Source organism: Anabrus simplex, chromosome 6 (genome assembly GCF_040414725.1).
Source record: "Anabrus simplex isolate iqAnaSimp1 chromosome 6, ASM4041472v1, whole genome shotgun sequence".
In the NCBI taxonomy this organism is placed as follows: domain Eukaryota; kingdom Metazoa; phylum Arthropoda; class Insecta; order Orthoptera; family Tettigoniidae; genus Anabrus; species Anabrus simplex.
Window position 1 is genome coordinate 92,023,392 of NC_090270.1, and position 22,000 is coordinate 92,045,391.

Consider the following 22,000-nt stretch of genomic DNA (forward strand, 5'->3'; position numbering starts at 1 on the left):
CCATTTTTCACTAAAATTTGTATGACTGCCAATTATGCTTGCTCTTCACTGAACGTTGAAGCCTGCCTTCCTGGTGAAGCTAGGAAGAAGAAACAAGCTTGTTGGGGGCTGAGAAGAAATGCACGTGGAAGAACTGGGGTTGATGAGGAATGATCTAATCTATCTGTAAATGGCAGTGTATGAAGATGTGGAATTTATGCTTATCCTCTCATGTTTTCTTTTTATTTCTGACCTATCATTTTATTTTTCCTCTTTTGTGTTCCCTTCATTGTTCGAGTCTTTCTACATATGACTTGAATTACACTTGTTTGTTCCTTAGCATTACCTGCTTTAACAGTTCAAGAACAGAATCTTATTTTTTTTCTTTGAAATTTACTTCAACAAATAAGTGATTGTGTAGTGAAGTGAAAAATGCATCTGTTGGACCATGAATCGGGCCTAATATTTCATGTGATGGCAGGCTATCACATTTATGTGTGTGCACTACACTCTTACATTTTCATGTTTACATACAGTAATCTGTAATAAAGTAAGGACTGTAACTAAACAAACTTCGTAAGTCTAATATATTTCTAAATATTATTCAAAACATGGTGAAATATGTCAAATTAAAGTATTGTTCTATAAATTACTGGGGTTGTGTGTTATTTCCTACACAAAGTCTTCACCAAACCTCCCAAGGGAGAATATTTTAATATTGTTGGTTTAACCAGCCTTTTTGTAAATCCAACCAAGGGTCCAATCCCAAGAAGCCAGTGAAGAGGGTGTTCACTGTATGTTTAAATTGCAGAAATATACAAAATATATATTTTTAAACCTGTGTGAAGAAATGTGGAGTGTGAAATATATACACACAGAAAACAAGTTTATCCAATAGAAATGTGAAAAGAAGCATATATCTAATTCCACTATTCATCATTTTTAAATATGATGAAAAATTCCTTCTTTCTTTCCATTTTTAAGATTTGGACAATTTTTGAACTTCATGTACTGATTATTTAAAATTAGAAATAGAGTTATTTAGACCAAAGTTATAGCAGTTTTTAAAATTTTTATTTTATTTCTTTCAGGTCAGATAAGGAGGACCCTGCTACCTCATGCAACAGTAGGCGTACTACCTGGGTTACTACTATCTGGTCGAGGGTTGGGCAGCCAGCACCAAACCCGACAAACTAAGGGAGGATAACGGCTAAGGGCAGAGGAATTCTCCCCTGGGAGGTTTGGTGAAGCCTTTGTGTAGGAAATGACACACAAATTAATGAAAACAATGCTGCCTTGCATGTGTGTCAGGGAACTGCCAAAAGGCTAAGGGAGATTATCCAGACAGAAAATCGTCTACAATGTTAGGCTTAGCAATTCAGCTGAACAGAGTGGATGAGTTCATTGCTTTCAAAACTAAAATGAGCCTCCCACCACACCTGGGAACCTGGAGCTGAAAATGATTATAATGATGATGATGATGACGATGATTTAGTTCTCTCTGTGACCTCAAGTGGGAAGTGTGTGAATAGGTACACTGCCTCTCTACTAATGGATCTATTATAACACAGACACAGTTATTATAAACCAAAAATTATGTGCAATTGTAATACTTGATCTAACAATCCACACTGCAAGCAAAATAACCCAGGCCATGGAAATCAATAGAGCGCTGTATTTCACACTGAAGTGAAAAACATAATAACTGTCCAGGGAACTGGTCTGTGAGGGGGTTTGCTATTTGGAAATACATGTAATGTAACAAAGTACATGTTGGATATCCTCAAATCTTCAAGATCCAGTAAGTTACTAGAGAAAAATACAATAGGCACAATCAAGGGCTTGCTCAGCATACTCCATCACTGCCTCTACTATTGAGCTCCTTCCTTCGACCTCAGTGTCGAAAACTTCATCACTAAAATGACTTCACTTCATCTTTGACCCCCACCTTCTTTTATGTAAATACAGAATTCAGGATCCTTGAGATCATTCACTACAGGTGAACAGACGTCTGTTTGAAGGAATGAATGAGTGAATGAATGAATAAATAATATAAACACCAAGTGGATGGTCAGTGAAGATTATTACTTAATGAAGTGTTATATCGTGAATGTGAATCGATAATAGATACAATGCGGAAAAGGAGATTTGCCTATTTTTTGGTCATGTATTCAGACTACCAGAAACCTGACTAGTGAAGCAGTTATTTAGTTACTTCTGGAAAAATAAAACAAAGAACACTTGGTTTACAGAGATCATGAATAATTTTGAAGAATTAAATTTATCAATGCTCCAAATTGAAGGCTGAGAAGAGAAGAGAATTCTAAGGAACAAACACCTACGATTCAAACTCATAACATTTGAACGAAGGAAGTACACCATTATGGACAACCACAGGGCAGTCAGGTCCGACAGGATGAAGTAGTTCTGGGAGCAGAAGAAGCAGTTGAAAAGCTGATTCTATGTAATACTATTAGATTTTAATGTATATGATTAAAGTGCTCCAACAGGGGCGTAAAGAAACAACAAAACAATATAAACTTATAAAAACCATTACAAGTTATTTAAAAAAAAAAAAAGTATAATTCAGCAATCTTACTGTCATTCTTCTTTACTTGTAGTGTTTTTGAAATGAGATTGACTGATTTAATTTATTTAATTTATTTATTTATTTATTTATTGATATACTCTATTTAAAAAATTATCTTAGCAAGTCAAGATGTATGTTAATGCTGAACTCTCACCTGAACCAGTGTCAAAGCGGAATTCAACACGTCTGTTTCGTATAGTGATGGATGTGAAATCACCATGGCCATCCTCATCTTGAGCACAATACATTAACACAGCATCTTCATCATCAGCAGGTTTGAACTTGATGCTAATGCTGAACCTGTTAATATGCAAACAATTTTAAATGTTTTGGTCATCTCACAAACGTATGAAATTACTTGGTACAGCCACACTTTGTTTATACACATTTTCCCTGAGCAAGATGTGTGAAACTGAACTATGAAACAGAGATCCCAAGAACTATTGCAATGTGAATACTGTTTGTACATTGAGCTGAATTAACTGTAATTTCAGTCCATTATTGCAAATTTCAATGTGTTTTTGTTTGTTCATTAAGCAAATTGTATCTGTTTCATGTAAGTGGATAACCAGAGATATTTATACCTAATGTAAATAGTAATGTTTGAGAAATTTATACAATATTTATTTCTTCCTACTGTAGCCTATTAAAGGTGATTAATTATATAATCTGATTTTTGAGTGGTATGTACCTAGGTGTATATTGCCAGGAGGAGGAAAAATAATTCAAAATCATCCAAAATTACGAGAGCTGCAACAATTTTAATGTTACGTTTGGCTACTCAGCACTTAGATATTCTGTTGAAATTCCTCCTGTTTCTAGTGAAGACCGGATATTTAAATCTAGTTGCTCTGAACGGGTAAGAAAACAATAAAATCTTCCTACAAATACAGAGATGGTCAAAGTTCTCCTTTTCAAAGTTTAGGGAGCAGCGACTGAGTATGTTTGATATGTTCAAAGAACTCTGTGTCACTGAAAGTGAAATGGAAAGAATTGGCAGTAGTGTTGTTAAAGGATGCTATTCGTATAACTGAATAGTAAAGAAAGCTTTAAATTTTTGCAGAGGAACTGCGTTCAAACTTTACTAGGAATAGTTTATTAAATAATAGCCTCCAATAGTATGAACAATGTTCTTGTTTCAGTTCCAAAAGTGCAATTGTCTTCTGTAGTTGGAGATTTGATCATTGGAATCCTAAGGTTCTGAGGCTGGCTTACAAGAGTGTTGTAGAATACAGTAGAACCTCGATAATTCGAAATCAGTTAAATCAAAATCCCGCCTAATTTGAAGCTCTTATTCCCGGAAATATGAAGTACGGTTTTGCATGTTAAATTGTTTAATTTGAAATAAGGATAATTCGTAATTCAAAGAACAATGTCAGTCCCATTAGTGAAATTCAGACTTTTAATTCAAAACTGCCTTTACATAAAAAAAAAAAGTATTTTACAGAGTAATTTAAATTCAAAATTTATCTGCGTCACGTGTCTTCCAGAACATGCAGGGATAGCTTTCTGCACTTCCACTCATTTCGGTGTTTCTACCATGTGCTTCATATTTGCTAAGTTTGAGTGAAACCGTAATTCTTTTGTATTCAGAGTTTTATGGAATGGCATAATATCACGTAGCAGGCAGTGTGCAGAGAAGTAGAATCCGCGAACACTAGCGATGCTGACAATTGGTGAAAAAGCATGGCTCATATAATCGATTCATACACACTGAACAATATTGTCAATGCCGATGGAACTGGATTGTTTTTTATGCTGAGCTGAAATGAACTTATGTTTTAAAGGAGAGAAGTGCCAGCTGGGAAACTGTACAAGGGTGGGGGTCAATGTACTGTGCTGCAATGCACACAGAATGTTTTAAGGGCGTCAGACACTTTCTGTGCAAGTACAAGGCATCTAAAAAATGCAAACAATACAGAAATCCAGGAAGTAAAACATTTGCACAGGGGAGCCAGCATAATTTGTCCTCGTCTTTGAATCATGTTTATTTTCTTTCATTGCGTGAGGTTATGTTTGCCAGTGATTTATCCAAGTGCATTATTTGAATAATGTGAATGCACTTTGTTGGATACATTTCAGAAATAGTTCTTTCCATAGCATTTGAAAGGCTTAATCTGTGAATCAAGGTGATTGCATGCAATAATGGGCCTTAGAATACTTTATGACGCAGCAAGGGTTGGCATTTCTGAATTACGAGTTGGCCATTAATTCAAAATCACATAATTCAAAGTCCAATTTTTTAGTCCCTACGGCTTCGAATTGACGAGGTTTTACTGTATTCGAAAAATGATACTGAAGTAATACAAAGTTTTTAGAGTTGGACAATTTATATGCTAATGTGAAAATAAAGTAATATTCAATGGACAGCATGGACTACCGATTGAATTTTTATTTATTTATTTATTTATTTATTTATTTATTTATTTATTTATTTATTTATTTATTTATTTATTTATTTATTTATTTATTTATTTATTTATTTGAGTTTTCCTTCAAAACTATCTTGTAACGAGACCTTGCCAATGTGTCCCCACCGTTCTATTTTCAATATATGTGCAGGCCAAAGCAAGAACTTTTACTAGATTAAATTCCAAGCTACAACTTCCACCCAATTCCAAGAAAATAGAATTTGAATGGAAATGGAAAATGTAATTGGTTGTCAGTTGTGCCTTGCAATTTGAACTGGTACAAGTTCTCACCATGGCCTGCATAAATACTGAAAATAGATCAAATTAGTGGGAACACATTAGCAAGGTTTCCTTGTTAGATGATCACTAGATCACAGTTTTAATACACAATGACTAGTTTGCTGTAGTAATTTATTGAACTTTCTTGGTATTTAGTGTTCATATATAACCAGCTAGTCAGATTTCATTATTCTTCAGTAACTGCAGATTGAGTCAAGTGAATAATAGTGTGTTGAAATGTGATATAAAATTAGGTGAACATGTTAGGTGTTCTTATTTTCCAAAGGAAGGCTAGATTTAATAATAATAATAATAATAATAATAATAATAATAATAATAATAATAATAATAATAATAATAATAATAATAATAATAATAATAATAATAATAATAATAATAATAATAATAATAATAATAATAATAATAATACCCTGAAGTCAATATACCACTTAGGAACTAATCATTGCAACATACTGTAGTTGGGTCAGTTGTCAGTTGTTCAATTTTGGAAGTATTTTACCACAAAGTTAAAAGAGGCAAATCAACAACAAAAAAAAGGAAATTATGATGATATTGATACCAAACTATCCTAAAAGTTGGCATACATTGTTATAAAGTTTAAAAAGCCTTACATCATCAAAGAACCAGCACTTTACAGAGGATCTGTCATAAATTAATTCCTAAAAGTAAAAGGGAGGAAACTGAAATTAAGGTTGTAGCTTATAAAAGGCTATGTACAGTTTGTAGATGGTAATACAGTAATATTTAGGAAAAACTTCACTGTTGTAAAAGTACCACAGTAGGTATGAATGCAAAAGAGTTTGTTCAAGATTTTAGACTTAGTATAAGGCTGAAAAGTAGTGGACATTAGTGTTGATGTCAGTACTGATGGTGATTGCTCTATGTCGGGCTGCTATGGTTTTCAAAAGAAGTGTGGACTCATTTAAAAATGGTTTTCAATTTTCTTGAGTCTTAATCACCTAAATCCAAGAAAATATGCCAATTCAAACAAACTTACACCCTGTGTTTGGAAACTGACATAATTTTTAAAAGTTCCTTAAAACCACTGTATCAGTAGAGTATTTATTTACATCTTGCTAGTAGAAGTAGTAATTTATTTCAGTATATACAATAATACATAGAATTAACAGTAAATTTAATTAATGTAGAAGATATACAAAGGTTAAAAATAAAATAAAAAATACTGTAGATCTAAATTCACGATATACTTACTGACGAACTGCACGGTTTGGAGTAGGATATGCAACATAAGCATCATCTGCAAAAGCTGGTTCAGAAATTTCAATATCCCGTTCACAGCGTTCACCAGCTTTACCGAAGGGACAATAACATTTGATGCCTCCAGCATGATCTTTGCATTTACCTGTACCACATGCTCCTGTACACAAAGGCAACAGAAAATTATCAGTTATATCATTGTACTCGCAATGAATTCCATAATCATTTAAAAAAAAATAGAGGATTTTTGTAAGGAGATAAGTTCTGTTTTCAAAGAACGGTAGAATGAAGATGTATTATTGTATCAAATCGTATGAAAACCATAGTAGGAAGTATTTATTCATGCAGTTTTTACCTGGGTAACAAGCCTTCCCCACTCGATCACAATTCTGTCCACTATAGCCTATTGGACAAATACAGGTGTATCCTTGAGGCTCGTTTGCTTCCTGACAAACACCATTGTTCTGGCAAGGTTTGGTTCCACAGGTGTCGCAAATCATCATACTACGGCTTGCATTGGCCTCACGAACCAGTTCGACTACTCTTGAGCCAATTACTAGACGACTTAAACAACCTGTAGGATACAAGATAAAAATGAATATTCATGAGTTTTTGAATAGGATCTGCTCAGAAATGAAAGAATATCCTTACTTATTTAGTCAAGTTAATCTTACCAACAAATCCTTCACGGAAACCATTCAGTTTGTTGATGGCTGAGAAGTCAGGAACACTACCAAGATACAGAGGCTGAATAAGGTCCAGACCAATGAATCGCCCAGATGTCTGTCCTTTTACTGGAGTCTGTTCATCAACATACATTGTACCTGTAGCAGAAAAATAATTATATCACACTCATCAGACATTTTAATACAAAAAAAAGTCAAAATTATGTTTCAATTAACACATTTAAAAAATCAGACATTAATAACACAGGTCAACGATGAAAAATTGCCACAAAAATTGATTATTGTATTAAATAGGCATAAAAGTGCTGACTATAATCTCTTTGATTTCTACGTAGTTTGATCTTCGCATGTTTAAGCTACCTGCACAGCCTGCACTGGCTGTGACTTCTTGTGTGCAGTGCATATGTGGGCTCCCACTTATCTTAAGTTATCTTAAAGTTAACGTCTAAAACACACCATCCAATTTGAGATATCCACCTCAGTGGCACACTGTACTGAAAGGAAAGTATAATTTCTCTGGTGAATTTTATGTCCATGAGTGATACAGCAGAAAAATTTGCGGTGCTATGATGTATTGAACTTCTATCGTATAATAAAAGGTTTAGGTTTGGCACTACTGCCATCACAACTGTAGAGTGCATGTAAGCTAAGCGTAGATCCTTTCCAACAGAACAAATAATAACAAGGCCACCAAACCACAACTAAACTGAATCGGTCATTTGAGAAACATCACAAGTCTGCATTAGTACAGAATTAAGTTATTTGTACCAGCCATTTCTTGAGACATAAATCTACATCTGCAATGAGAAACGACATGAGTCCTCACTCTACCTGGTATGTCATGAGTCTCAGAAATTGACAGTGAAGTCAGAAATGTCTTAACTCCTAGAAGGGCAGAATTGAATGTATTAAATCCCATAACAGGTTGCCTGTGAGCGGAATTTAATATATGAAATGGTCAGAGAACCAGCGTTACCGGCAAAAAAAAAAAAAAAAACCCACAAACAAACACCAGATTGCAGTAAACAACACTTTTAGGACTGGCTGAAGGGGGGAACCTGGAATGGAGTTGCGTTATCTCCCTGATAGCTTTTTACAAGTTGTGAGAGGCTATCATGTTCAGTCAAGCATGCGTTAGGAGTTTTGAGACCGGCTTTTTGCAATTTATATAGCTATTTTGCGACTTGGTTAGTTAAAGAGAGTCAGTGAGCAATAGATTGCTTCAATTTTGGACTCCATGGATGTAGATGAAAGTGATTTTTCATTTGAAGAATCCAAAAACAGAAATCCAAATAGTGAGTCTTCTCAGTACAAGAGCAACTCAAGTGCCCTGGAGAACAAACCAGCTGACAAAATGACTGACGTGAGTAGCTTAGACCCAGACCTTCAAATAACATTCCGATATATAATATTGATCAAGAACCAATTTTACATTCATATTTTGACATGGCAACTGAGCCTAGAGTACTTTTCACTATTTTTTGATACCGAAATATTGATATAATTCACCAGAAAACAGTACTTCAGGGAAACAAATGGAAACAACAGGCAACACTGCCAGCTAGAAGATGCAGAATCAAATAATGGTCATCTCCAATGAGTTTATAGTTAGTATTTGATAATTCTGGACGAGTTTTAATTCTCCGTAATTTCGGTCTGCGTATACAGCCATAAAAAGCTTCCGCCCACGCAGGGTTAAGTCCTGAACTCATGACATTTCTGAACACAAAATTACCATTCTTTGTGTGGCAAGTCAATACCATGTATAGCCAGCTTGGGCCTTGAGAGATGGTTGAACACAATGAAGTATACTCAGACCAAAGAACCGAAGTTGTTTTGGAGCAGATTATCCCATTCTTCTTCTCCTTCTCCTTCAAGTGCCATATCCGGTTGCCCAGACGTCGGCGGCGATTACTCTGGAGAAAGTTTTTCTGTCTTCTGCCAGTAAAAATCCTGTAACTACAGGTTAGAGGATGTTGTCTCTGTATACCAGACCAGTGATGTTACCTGAATAACAATTAAAGGCATATGTTGACTAACCATGATCCCGCTTCAAAACATAATAGAAACCCCATTGCTACTGGCAGCGTTTTAGGATTGAGAGCTTGTTTTATTTCTCATTGGATTGTCTTCGGACTCTAATGCTCATGATGATGTATGGGTGCAAGTTTATGGCGATCTCATAAGAAAAGCGTGTACACCTTCACTGTTCCTGACGAATGGTTGCATACCTCACACGAGCAGCTCTATGGTGTGGTTTAAGAGCTTTTGGCACAGACCTCCTTGATATCAGTCCTCTGTCATGCAGCCAATTTTGCATTGTCAGATCCAACACATTCACTCTTGTGGCCTTCTGAAGATGCTGGATGTATGAGGTGGACCTACAACATGCTGAAAACAACAAATACCAATCCTCCCTACAAACTGTTTTGAATGGGCATCCCATCCGTTGTTGATCAGCAACTACCTGTACCTTCCTGAACCTTTTTTTCTAAACTCTGGAGACATCACTAACTACTTCAGCATGAGAGGTAACATCCACTTACTGCCATCCTTCTTGCAGCAATGTCACAATTCAAATGTGGTCAGCAGTTGAAATGGATACCATGTTCACCTCAGTCTTACATGTGCTGTTTACAAACCACAGTCTTTTTTTAAAATGCTATTTATTTGGGGCATCGACCTAAGAAGCTCTTTTGCTTCTACTTTGCACCATATGTTGTGAACCTGCGTGTATGTGGAAGTGGCGGAAGTGGAAAGTGCTGTATGTGAGGAAAGGAACGTTAAGAATGACACAGACACCCAGTCCCTAGACCAAGGGGCCGGACAACCACAGTCCTTACAAATGAGTGATGATATTACACTGACCGACATGGCACGTTTCCTATCAAATATCGAACCCAGTCTGACTTTAGCGTCACTACATGTCACAGTCATTGGCCTACAGTACATAATGTAAACATGTTTGAGGTACTGTGGACATTATATATATATATGTGAAATTGTAATATGCAAGTGTACACTGTATTATAAAAATAAGAGGAATTGTAATAACTTAGTAAAGGTAATAGCCAGTTAACGTTTAATATAATGCTGATGTCAGGAGAAAGCTTTTTGTTTCTCCTGTAAAATTTGAAAAAGAGGCCATGTGCTCTTTCTGCACTGTACGCTTCATATAAGGATTCATTTCATTTTTTCTTATAGAATTTTTCAATCATTTCTTTATACTGCCATAAAATGAAAAGAAAATCACAACCAAGCAGGAATTTTTCTAAGAACGATATGTATTGTTGAGGACTAAATTTTTGATACTCACCTAGCCTTCGCTCACGTTGCAGTCGCACAGTATGCCACTCATTCAGAGTTACAGGTTCTGCTGATCGAATGATAGCTGGCCCAGAACCAACATCAAACCGGAATTCCACATAGCTGTTATTAAGTCCTAATGAGATGAAGTCTCCACTACCACCAGACTCCTGCCCATTGTATAGTATCAGTCCTGAGAGAGAGAGAGAGAGAGAGAAGAATCAGATTAATTATTAGCAATATTTATTTTAAAGTACTGTTAAACAACAGTAACTACTACTACTACTACTACTACTACTACCACTACTACTACTACTACTACTACTACTACAGATCAGACTTGTACCAGCAATTTGTCCAAAAGTATTCCAAACTTTCGCATCTGATGGAACAGAACACCACTGTTAGAAGGGCAACTAACTAAAAGACGAACTTGGTATCAAAACAAAGTTAAATGGGATTACAGAAATCTCAGCCAAAATAGAATAAGCTGAAAATATCATAATTCAGATGCCTCAAGCCTACATTCAATGATCCTGAAGTGCATTCAGGAATGAATCTACTGTCTTACACCTGTTCACTAAATCAGCTCAAACAGAAGCTGGTGGGAATCAAGAAGAAGACGATGAAGATATTATTCAAACTAAGCTGCTACAAAAGTTACTGGAAGCAGAAAACTTGTATGGAGGAATGAACTGGTACCCTAAGGACAAACTGTAGTTCCCAAAACAACATGTCCCTAAGACTGGTTGAACTAGTGGATCTGGCTAATCGTAGAATATTAGCAACACAAGCCAGTACCATACACAGCTATTATAGGGAAGGATCCACCTTTCAATACTCCGTTGTAAAAAGTAGTTACAACCTGTTTATTGGGACCGGTTTCAACACATTTCAAGTGTCATCATCAGCCAATTAGCGAAGATCTTAAAACAACTAATATATTGAACACAGGCAAAATATTAACATTCTATCATATTGTAGCAATTCAGTTAATGTTCAAAACACAATAATCACAGTCTATTATTATATTAGTTGTTTTAAGATCTTCGCTAATTGGCTGATGATGACACTTGAAATGTGTTGAAACCGGTCCCAATAAACAGGTTGTAACTACTTTTTACTACGGAGTATTGAAAGGTGGATCCTTCCCTATAATATTGTACATCTTCTTATTTCTCTATTCAATACGGAACAATCGTGAAGTTTTAAACTTTAAATACACAGCTATGCTTACCATAATGCAACCATTTATTGTATGGCATATATCGTCATCATTTCAGGTGGAGAATTAATGAGAAACATGAAATTATGATCAGAAAATCAAATCAGAAACCGGCATGGGAAAAAGTCTTGGAAAATGCATAGAAAATATACGTTGTAACATTGCAATTCTTTTGGCACATACCAAGAAGGGAATTCCAAGCATCAAATCCACAAAAAGGTATCCAAAATTAGACAGAAATATAGGCTACATATATAGTATGACTCCTATATTTCCATATAGATGATACTCTTGATACCTTGAAGCAGAGATTGAGTGCTTTTCAAATAGTCTAAAAAGGTACAAGAAGAGTACAAGAAGTCCGAACACTTCTTCAGAATCTGGATGGAAATTGTAGCCCAATACCTGAGAATCTCCCAACTCAAGAAAGTTTTGAGGAGTGCTGGGTAGGTATCTGGTCCACAGAGATGGATTATGATCATGATGTACCTTGGCTTGCCACTGTTGAGGAGATAGCAAGTGATATAGAAATGATGGTATTTGATGTAATAAAAAATGAAAAAGTCAAGGAAGTGATAGCAAAACTTCAGAATGAGCATAACTTTTTGTTTAGGAAGATTATGCAATGATCCTGAAGTGCATTGAGGAATCCAATGTTAATCCATCCCATACGCCAACCTATCTGAGTGAAGGAATGGCATTTGTAAAACCAAAAGAGATAAATACAACCAACTGTACCAGATTTACAGCCATCACTTGCCTGAACACCTTTTACAAAATAATGACAGGCTGCATTGCAAAGATCATGTTCCAAAATTGTGATAAGGATGAAATGTCAAAAATTAAGTTCCTAGAAGGAAACCATTACTTAATTGCAAATGTTAAAAACATTAAAGCTCTTTACACCTTTTCAATCATGAAATTATCGGTATTTCACTCCAGTGTAACAGTGGGCTCATCAGTTGGATTGCTACACCTTTCCTAGATGCTGGCAGCTAGTGCACCGTTGAGACACGATTGCAAGCCTTCTATGTAGGACAATGCAGTGACAGTGCACTAGGGGAAGCACGTGCCTCCACTTGTATACATGCCTGCCTTTGGCCTTTATATAAAAAATTAAGTTCCCAGAAGGACCACCATAATTTAATTTCATCGACTGACAATGTTTTGAACCAAGCCACAAAGAAGCAGCATAATCTGTTTACCTGTTTCATCAACTGTAAGAAAGCATGTACCTCATGCACATATACAAGGCAAATCCTACAATTGTGCAATTCCTAGAGACAGTGATGTCTCAGTGTGTGGCACAAACATCATTGCCTCAACCTTGTTTGAAAGCGTGTAGACAGGCAGCTTTCCGATTAGAAGACGCATATTTCAGTGGGGATACCATAAGTTCTATCTAGTTTTGTTTGGTTTTAAACCCACTTTCTCAACATTTCTGAATTTGACTGAGTGGGTTTTGAAATCAGAGGTGGTGTTATAAACCAAGAAAGGTGTCAAATTACACATCTGGGATACATGGATGACACCAAACTTTATGCATCCTGTAAAACCTGACTAAATGAGCTTTTGAGGATCACGGAGCCATTTTTTTTTTTGCTAGTTGCTTTACGTCGCACCGACACAGATAGGTCTTATGGCGACGATGGGACAAGGAAGGGCTAGGAGTGGGAAGGAAGCGGCCGTGGCCTTAATTAAGGTACAGCCCCAGCATTTGCCTGGTGTGAAAATGGGAAACCACGGAAAACCATCTTCAGGGCTGGCGATAGTGGGGTTCGAACCTACTATCTCCCGAATACTGGATACTGGCCACACTTAAGCGACTGCAGCTATCGAGCTCGGTAAAGGAGCCATTTTTGAGAAGCATCTGGTTGGAATTTGGAGTCTACAAGTGTAGAATTTAGTGTAACAAAAAAGGGAAACTGACTCAGAGTATGGCTTACGAAACTACCATGAATGAAATTATATGCTCTCTGGAGTCAGATGAGATGTACGAGTATCTCAGAGTTCAGCAAAGTGAATTGGTGGAACGTGCAAATATCAAGGAAAAGTTGCAAAATGGATTTGTGAGAAGACTCAAATCAAACATGAAGGCTTCCCTGAATTCATGCAACCTCAGTTTAGCTGTGAATTTCATATGCTGTACCTCTCAACACATACAGCTCAGGTGCAATAAAATGGAAAGACATGAAGATTGAAGAAATTAAACAACTGATCACAGAACAATCACCCAAAGCATGCAGTTGAGAGATTTAATATCCCCAGGAAACTTGGATACCATATGATTGATAATATTACACAACTCCGGGCAAGGCAGATAGAGAATATGTGACACTATTCTATAAAAACATCTGAATGATACGGTTGGCTGATAAGAACTAAACACCACTGAATCTCAGTCGAGATGACATTCACTTCAAAGTAGCACACTGGAGGAAATAACACCCACACGGAGGCAGAAAAGTTTGCATGGGAGATTTGCAGCTAAACTGGGTAATGTTAATTTTAACAATGAACAAGTGGCTTACAGTGGACAAAATATTCCTTGAAAGAGAAGGATACACTATTGCTATCCAGGATCAAGTAGTTGTTATAAGAAATTACATGAAGTTTGTGGTGAAACATCCCAATGTAACCAATGATCATAGCTGTGCATGCAATATGGAGCAAGATACAGTGAGATATGTAACATCTGGATGTACAGGGCTGGTATCTACAGACTACAAGGAAATAAACTATCTTATTGGTAAGAAAATACATTGTGCATTTGCCATGAAGTATAGTTTGGTCTCAACAACAGTTAAATTGTACTACTTATACAAGATAGCTACCATAGTAGAAAACAACAGATACAAACAGTATTGGGATAGGAGCATTTGGACTGACAGAAAGGTGGCACATAATAGACCAGATGGCACTCTATGGGTCAGCATTGCTGAACATGTTTCGATGTTCGATTTTCCAGTGTCCTGCAGTTCAGATATTCAGTCAACTTATCAAACGAAGTGGCAGTCAGTTAAAGATCAGTGGCAAGTGGATCAAGCAACAATAGTGCCAGGTGTAACTGGAGCAACAGGCCTAGTATATAACAACCTGAAACAGTCCTTGAGGGAGCTTCAGCTGCCCATTTACATCATCGGAGACATAAAAAAATCTATAGTTCTCAGCACCTGCAGAATTATGCACAAGTCCCTTAATGATGTGGAGTGAAAATGTAGAAATTAATCTAAAGTATGATTGTGCTTGATAATTATTTATCCATGCAATCATACTGAAGTACTGGAGGAAACATCTGTGACCACAGTAAATAAATAAATAAATTAATAATAATAATAATAATAATAATAATAATAATAATTTCTTTATATGTCAGTATCAAAGTACTTTTCCATTAACCTTCAACTTGAGAGGTGCGGTCTACTAGATCATAAGAAGAATATTCTCAAGTGATTGGTTCACACATATTTTTATTTTATCTACCTTTCCACCCACTGAAAAATGTAACTAATTTTATTGAAAGTCTTTGGTCAGCGTGGGAGACTAAATTACTCTTTAGTACTTTACATTTACCATGATTATTTATATTTATGTACAGTAGACTGCATGGACTCTTGCTAACATATGAACAAACACTGATTAATGTTGTTAATAGAATGTTAAAACACCACTTCCCTGCCTAGGGTGAACCTGTTTCAATCAGTTTTCTTGAGCTGATTGGCAGTCTTGGTTTGCAGCATCTAATGTGGTCAAGATACGAGCAAAAGAATCAAGTTAAAAGGCAGTGTGCTTCAACCATTCAGGTTCGCTTTTTCTTTACCCCTCTCCTTTCACTTCTTAACTATAGATGACCTTTGTTCTTAGGCTAGTGTTTGTGTGCTGGAATTTACTTCAAGCCAATAAGAGACTGGCTCATCAAGAGGCTGCTGTGGTCAACAAATGATAATGAGGTTCTGAGAATATTAGATAAGAGAAAATACTACTGGAAAATAGTCCACATGCTCTGAAGGTAGGTAAATGAAATACCAAGGCCTATAATCTTAATTAGTTAATCTTTCGCCTTGTGTAGCTGTCAGTAAAAAAATTCATTGACAATCTCTGGTACTTCATCTTATAACATACCATGACACAAATATGACAAGTTTAAAAAGTTGAACATCACAGCATACATTACAGTCACTCATTTTATATGAAAGTGAGACAAGAAAAATAAAATGATTTGGCTTACCATCTGGTTGTTCAGGTTTGAAAGAGACTGCGATGTTGAACCGTGTGTAAGCATCTGCTAAAGTAGGTAGCACCATGTATGAGCTGGGAGACTGGGCAAAGTATGGAACGATACCTGTCACTACGAGGACAGTGGGTATATCAGTTTTTATATTTCTATTCTGGGCTGTGCAGATATAGGTTCCTGCATCTTGGGCACCAAGATCTCTCAATGTTAGGATATCCTAGAAAAGATGAAATAAACAGAAAACATGTACTAGGGGTGGTTGCCTAGTTGTATTTCCTCTTAAAATAATAATCATCATCATCATTTAAAAAACCCACCATGTATTATTTCACAGAATAATATTGTTATTAACACTTAAATTTTGATACAGCGGTGCACTTTTCATAAGTAAGAAGAGGATAACTTAGGGTACATAGCTTCATAACCTCACAAGTTCTCATTTTTCAACAACCACTCAATGCTCAGTGAGTTTCCTTCTACAAGAAAGGAACAGCTGGTTACTATTATAAATACACAGAAATTTTCATATTCAAATAATGTATTGCAATTGACAAGTCCTACTTATAGTGAAGAAAATGCTTAAACTGGGTAATTTCTTTGTACCAATACTTTGATAAACACTATACTGTATGGCTACTAATCATCAGATACTGGTTGGAAAGTAAACTGAATTGTTTGTTCATGTCAGATCCCTTTAAAAGAAATGTTTAGCTGATGTGTATAGCAATTATCAATTTGAAAATTCTATCTGTGAAATTTCAGGTTAATCCAAGGTTAACCATGTACTAGTAGGAAACCAAATTGTATAATAGAATCATGAGGAAATTATAATATGTCAACCCAGGTCTGATAAGTCAAGGAACACTGACAGATTGGGACCATCAAAGCCTCCAATGTGATAAATTCAATCTTTGAAGCTTTGTTACAAACAGCGGCCAGAGACTTCTGACTGCATCAGATGGAGAGCAATGACTTATCATATAGGCACGCATAGATAGAGTACACATAAAAGAAAGATATGGCTCCAACATTTTCAACTACATCCTTTGTCAGTGAAGGACAGAATAAGAACAGTAGCAGTCATTGTTAGTAAGTATACACGGTTGTGAGGTAAAGGAAAGGGTAAGACAAAAGAATATTTAAAAAAGGCATCATAAGGTCTGGTGCTTCTCTAGACCTAAGCACAAGCTGATGTCGAACATCAGAATGTTTGTGCTTCTCTAGACCTAAGCACAAGCTGATGTCGAACATCAGAATGTTTAAGTGCAAGAGGATGGGAAGAAAATTGAATTCTAAGTTGACTAGGTGGACTCCTTTTTTTTAATAGCACTAACTATACTGGCAGTGTATTCACTTTTAAGAGTAGCTACTAGACGTACAATTCTTCAGATTTGTTCTATTTTTTTAAAAACTAACTGCTCTCCTGACAAGCTAGGCTATGGAGTAATGTTATATAATCTATAATATAATCTGGAAATAAGCTTCCTAATGGTGGAACATATCCTGATATTGGTCAAGTGATTCTCGAGATTAGCCTCTACATACAAATAAACTTTCAAATGTTCTCTGTTTATAATGTTTGTATCAATAAAGTCATAACACAGGAATGGAGAAAGGCTCTAGTGGTTCCAGGAAAAGGAGGACAGTGATAGTTACAGATCAATCAATGCCATTTGCAATACGTTAACAATATTGAAAAGTAAATACACCAGAATACACCAAGTATATGAGGACATGCTGTTAGTACTGATACAAGTACTGCTGCTGAAGTTAGGCTGCATCATATTAGAGACAGTCACTCATTTGACTGGCTTAACTCACTTGGGACCATAGATGGCAAAAGCTTCTCCTCATACTGTGGGCCGTGGACATTACAAGATGTTTAAGACCACACATGAAAGAACTTGGTTGATATTCAGCATTTTCTGACATGTCAAAGACAAGTAATTGAGATTCCAGAATTTGATGGCTTTGCTGTGTGTGGTTTTGCAAGTTCATAACCATTGCTTATAAAATAAAAAAGTTTTTAACCTTTACCACTCGTCTGTCGGGTGAGGCCCGACATGACGATATTCCCATTCCGGTCGCATGTCGGGGGAGACCCGACATACCTTTTTATCGCCCACCGCTCGTCTGCCGTCTCTTAGCCGACAAAATACACGATGATATACTGTACTGCCATCTTTTGATTCCGCGTGGAACTTTGTAGAATCCAGATACTATTCGACAGTCAGTCAAAAATCCATTACTTAGATGGCAGTGTAGCCGTCAGCTGTCAAATCACGCACATGAAAGCTCGAGCGATAGTAAACAAACATGGCCGCCATGTGCTCTTCTAGTCATATACGTGTTGTATATGTCAGGCAACACACAAAACCTCAGTATTTTCGCACCTCTGCTCCTAATGAATATATCCAATAGCATTTCACGATCCTAAAAGTGAACTGACGATGGTCGGTTTGTGTACCGTAACCCAACATGTACCTGATGCTGACGGCTGGCACAATTATAAATCAACAGATTCAGATTTCAAGAAATTGCCGTTTACAGTGGTTTCAGCCTACAAACTACCGCGAGATATGAAAACAGAGACTGAATAGAGTTTTTCAATTGCTTTTTAGCGATAATTTGTACACTAAATTATTAACGAAACCAATCGGTATGCGATAACGGTAATAATAATAATAATAATAATAATAATAATAATAATAATAATAATAATAAAATGCAAAATAATTCGTCTTAAATTCCACATATTGCTTTTATTTGCTCCAGTATTGCTTGCTGTAAACGTGTATAGCCTAACTACATCATTTAAAACCAAGTGCTATCTCCAAAATCGTGAAAGATTAATACAGGTCATATAAGATAAAAATGTACATTTAAAATACGAGTAGTAGAGGCAACACAGAGAACTTTAATTCGAGGGGTAAGGGTTAAACGATGTACAATTATGATTCTGGTGAACAATAGCAATGATAGTAAAATCTGGATTCCCGAGACTGACAGCCCAGTAGAAGAAAGCGAAGAGTCAACTACACATCCTCCTAGATATTGTCCAACTATTCCCTTTTCCTCCATTTACAGTAAATACTGACAAAAAAAAAAAAAAAGAAATGGAAAGAAGGTATTACATGAATTTATTTAACGATGATTTTTTTCATTATATGTGGGAACAGATGAACCTGTACACTATGCAAACCTGAGAACCTATCACTGATGACCCTGAATTGAAGAAGTTTTGAAGACTGATGTTCATAACAATAATAGTTCAAAAGACAGACATAAAAATGTATTAAATTGAAGACCAAGTTCTTCAAACTTCTGTATTTTCTAAAATAATGTTCTGTTAATGCTTTCTTTACACTCTTTTATTTAGTCACTTCAGTGACAGCAGTCTTTATATTGATACAAGATCAATCATACCCTCAAAGTCTACTAGAGGTATGTCAGTTCACCTAGAGCCACCGGCGAGTGCAGACGTACGGAGTGGAGGGTCCCTGGAGTGGGAGAAGGTAGTGTAAGTGCGGAGTGTTGGAAGTCAGCGAGGTGCTTACAGGCAATGATTGGTGTAGAACAGTACAGGGCGAGCATAGGTGGTTGGGAGGGAAGAAAGAAGAAAGAAGAAGTGAAGACAAGAGGATGTAAAACAGAACTGGATAAAATAGGAGAATTTATGCTTTCTGCTGCGGTGATTTTGATATTGCTTTGGATCGGGGGAGTAGAACTGAACCCAGGTCCGACTTCCAGGGGAAATATGAGCTGGGAGGACATGGAAACAATCAGAAAAATTGTAAAAGAGGTGGTCGCGGAGACATGTCCCTTCGAACAAATCAAAAACATGATCAAGGAACAAACGAGGGAGTTTGAAAAAATGAAGGGGTGGTTTCAAGAAAAGGTAGAAGACACAGCTTCACAGGTGAGAAGAAATGGTGCAGAAGTTTCAGCATTAAGAGAGGAGATAGGGAGATTGGAAGAGGAGATGTCGAAACTGAAAGCCGACGTAGTTGCTAACACCCGAAGTCGTAGAAATAAATGCTTATTTATATATGGAGTGCAAGAGGGGAAGAAGGAAGATAAGACGAGTATAATTTATAAAGTAGTGGACATAATTCAGGGTAAAATGAAAATAAATTTCAGTGAAGTGGACATTGATGATGTGACAAGAGTGGGAAGATTTAGAGGTAATGGGCCTATCAAGGTGCAATTATTTTCTACATTGATGGCTGATACAGTGGTGCGTAATGCAGGTAACATGCAAAGGGAAAAAATATGGATAAGGAGGGACATGGGAACTGAAGCGTGGAGGAATGAAAGAATCCTTAAAAAACACATGATACGAGCCAGGCAGCAGGGGTTGAATGCAGTCATCAGAGGACAGGAATTAGTGGTGACAGGCAACAACTGGAGGAGAATATGGTCGGTGAATAGACTGATGGATCTAGAACGGAGGATGAAACAAGATGAGGAGGCTAAGAGAAGTGTAGTGAATAATGGGGAAGACAAACGAGTGGAAGATAATAGGCAAGTGAAAGATAACGAGGGTAGAAGTGTAATTATCGGAAGTATTACTGAAAAGTGTCAAGAGAGACAGAGAGAGGTGCTAAGGGGAAGTATGAACAAAGGCAAGGAAAGAGCAGTGGACGGACAGTGCAGTGGAGAGGCTGAAGAACAAATGGGTGATGGGGGCAAGGAGAGTGAGCAACAAGAAGCTGAGAGAGCTGAGTGTAGTGGTGTAGTAAGGCAAGATCAGGGTAAAAAAGTAAGGTCAGAGTTAACCCGTGAGAGTTTCTTCGAGCGGAATCAGAGTTTGAGCGGAGGGAGAAATAGAAACTTTACGGACATGTGGAGAGTTACGAAAAGTAATGAGGGTATTGAAACAAGAAGCAAAAAACAATAATATAGCGAGTAAGTAAGTAATTAAGGGCATGATTGTAGAAGAGGTAAGAGATGGAGGTGGTGTTAGTGGAGTTGAAAGTTATGATGGTATTTATTTGTGGAGGCTGAAATGTTGTGATGGATAAGTGGTATATACTGTAAGTTATGATATGTTATAGGGTTGAAATGTGGTGTTGGAGAAGTGGTGGTATAAGATGGTGGATGGCAGAAGGTGAGTGTAATGGTAGAAGAAGTAGAGGTGGTATATGAGGTGGAGTTGGTGTTGTATTGCTGAAATGTGGTGTTGGAAAATATTGAGGGCTTGGTATTTATGATTATGTGTTATGATTAATTTAGGAGGTGTTATATCGTTGGAATGTGGTGTGGGAGAAGTGGTGATATAAGTAGAGGTGGTATATGATGTGGAGTTGGTGTCGTATTGCTGAAATGTGGTGTTGGAAGTATTGAAGGCTTAGTATTTATGATTATGTGTTATGATTAATTTATGAGGTGTTATGTCGTTGGAATGTGGTGTGGGAGAAGTGGTGATATAAGATAGTGGAAGGCAGAAGGTGAGTGCAATTATCGGAGGGGTAGAAGTGGTATATATAGAAATGAGGTGTTGGAAATGTGGATATGAGGTGATGTATGGTTTGGTATTGAGATGGTTTATTTACGGCTGAATTCGTGGGAGTTGGGAGGTGCTATTATTGTATTGGTGCCTGGTAGGAGTACTGAATTTTTGGAGTTGGAGAGAGGTGATTTTATTATCATTTTGTAAATTTTGGTTTGTTTGTATGCGGAGGACGAAGAAATGTGATGTTGGAGAGGTGTTGGTATATGCGTGATTGGTATTTGTTATTCATTGCCGAAATTTTTGGAGATGGAGAGGTAATTTTATTATGGAGTGTTATGGCGGAATGAAATGAAATGAAGCAATGTTAACGCGGATTGGTAAAAGTTGCGGTATGGTGGATTGGAATGCAATGACGGAATATTGTTGTTATTATTTAGCCTTCTACTATATGAGGTGTAAACTGAAAGATTGAATGCAATGTTAGTGTTATGGCTGGTTTGGTATGCAATCGTGTAATGTTGCTGTTGTAGCTTATCTTGGAGTAGGTCAGGAAACAATAAAGGTGATGAAAATGCTGAAGCAAGAAGGTTGCGTAA

General features: G+C 36.7%; 1 protein-coding gene across 10 annotated transcripts in view; it reads right to left on the minus strand.

Annotated features, from left to right (window-relative positions):
* Positions 1-22,000, minus strand: part of trol (terribly reduced optic lobes) — a 918,151-nt gene that overhangs the window by 41,570 nt on the left and 854,581 nt on the right. For all 10 annotated transcript variants that reach the window (XM_067149795.2, XM_067149796.2, XM_067149794.2 and 7 more), the window contains 6 exons: positions 15,944-16,166; positions 10,501-10,683; positions 7,173-7,322; positions 6,854-7,072; positions 6,493-6,658; positions 2,724-2,869 (listed from right to left, as the gene is read on the minus strand). In XM_067149795.2, coding sequence (XP_067005896.2) covers positions 2,724-2,869; positions 6,493-6,658; positions 6,854-7,072; positions 7,173-7,322; positions 10,501-10,683; positions 15,944-16,166 — 1,087 coding nt within the window. The remainder of the gene's footprint in view (positions 1-2,723; positions 2,870-6,492; positions 6,659-6,853; positions 7,073-7,172; positions 7,323-10,500; positions 10,684-15,943; positions 16,167-22,000) is intronic.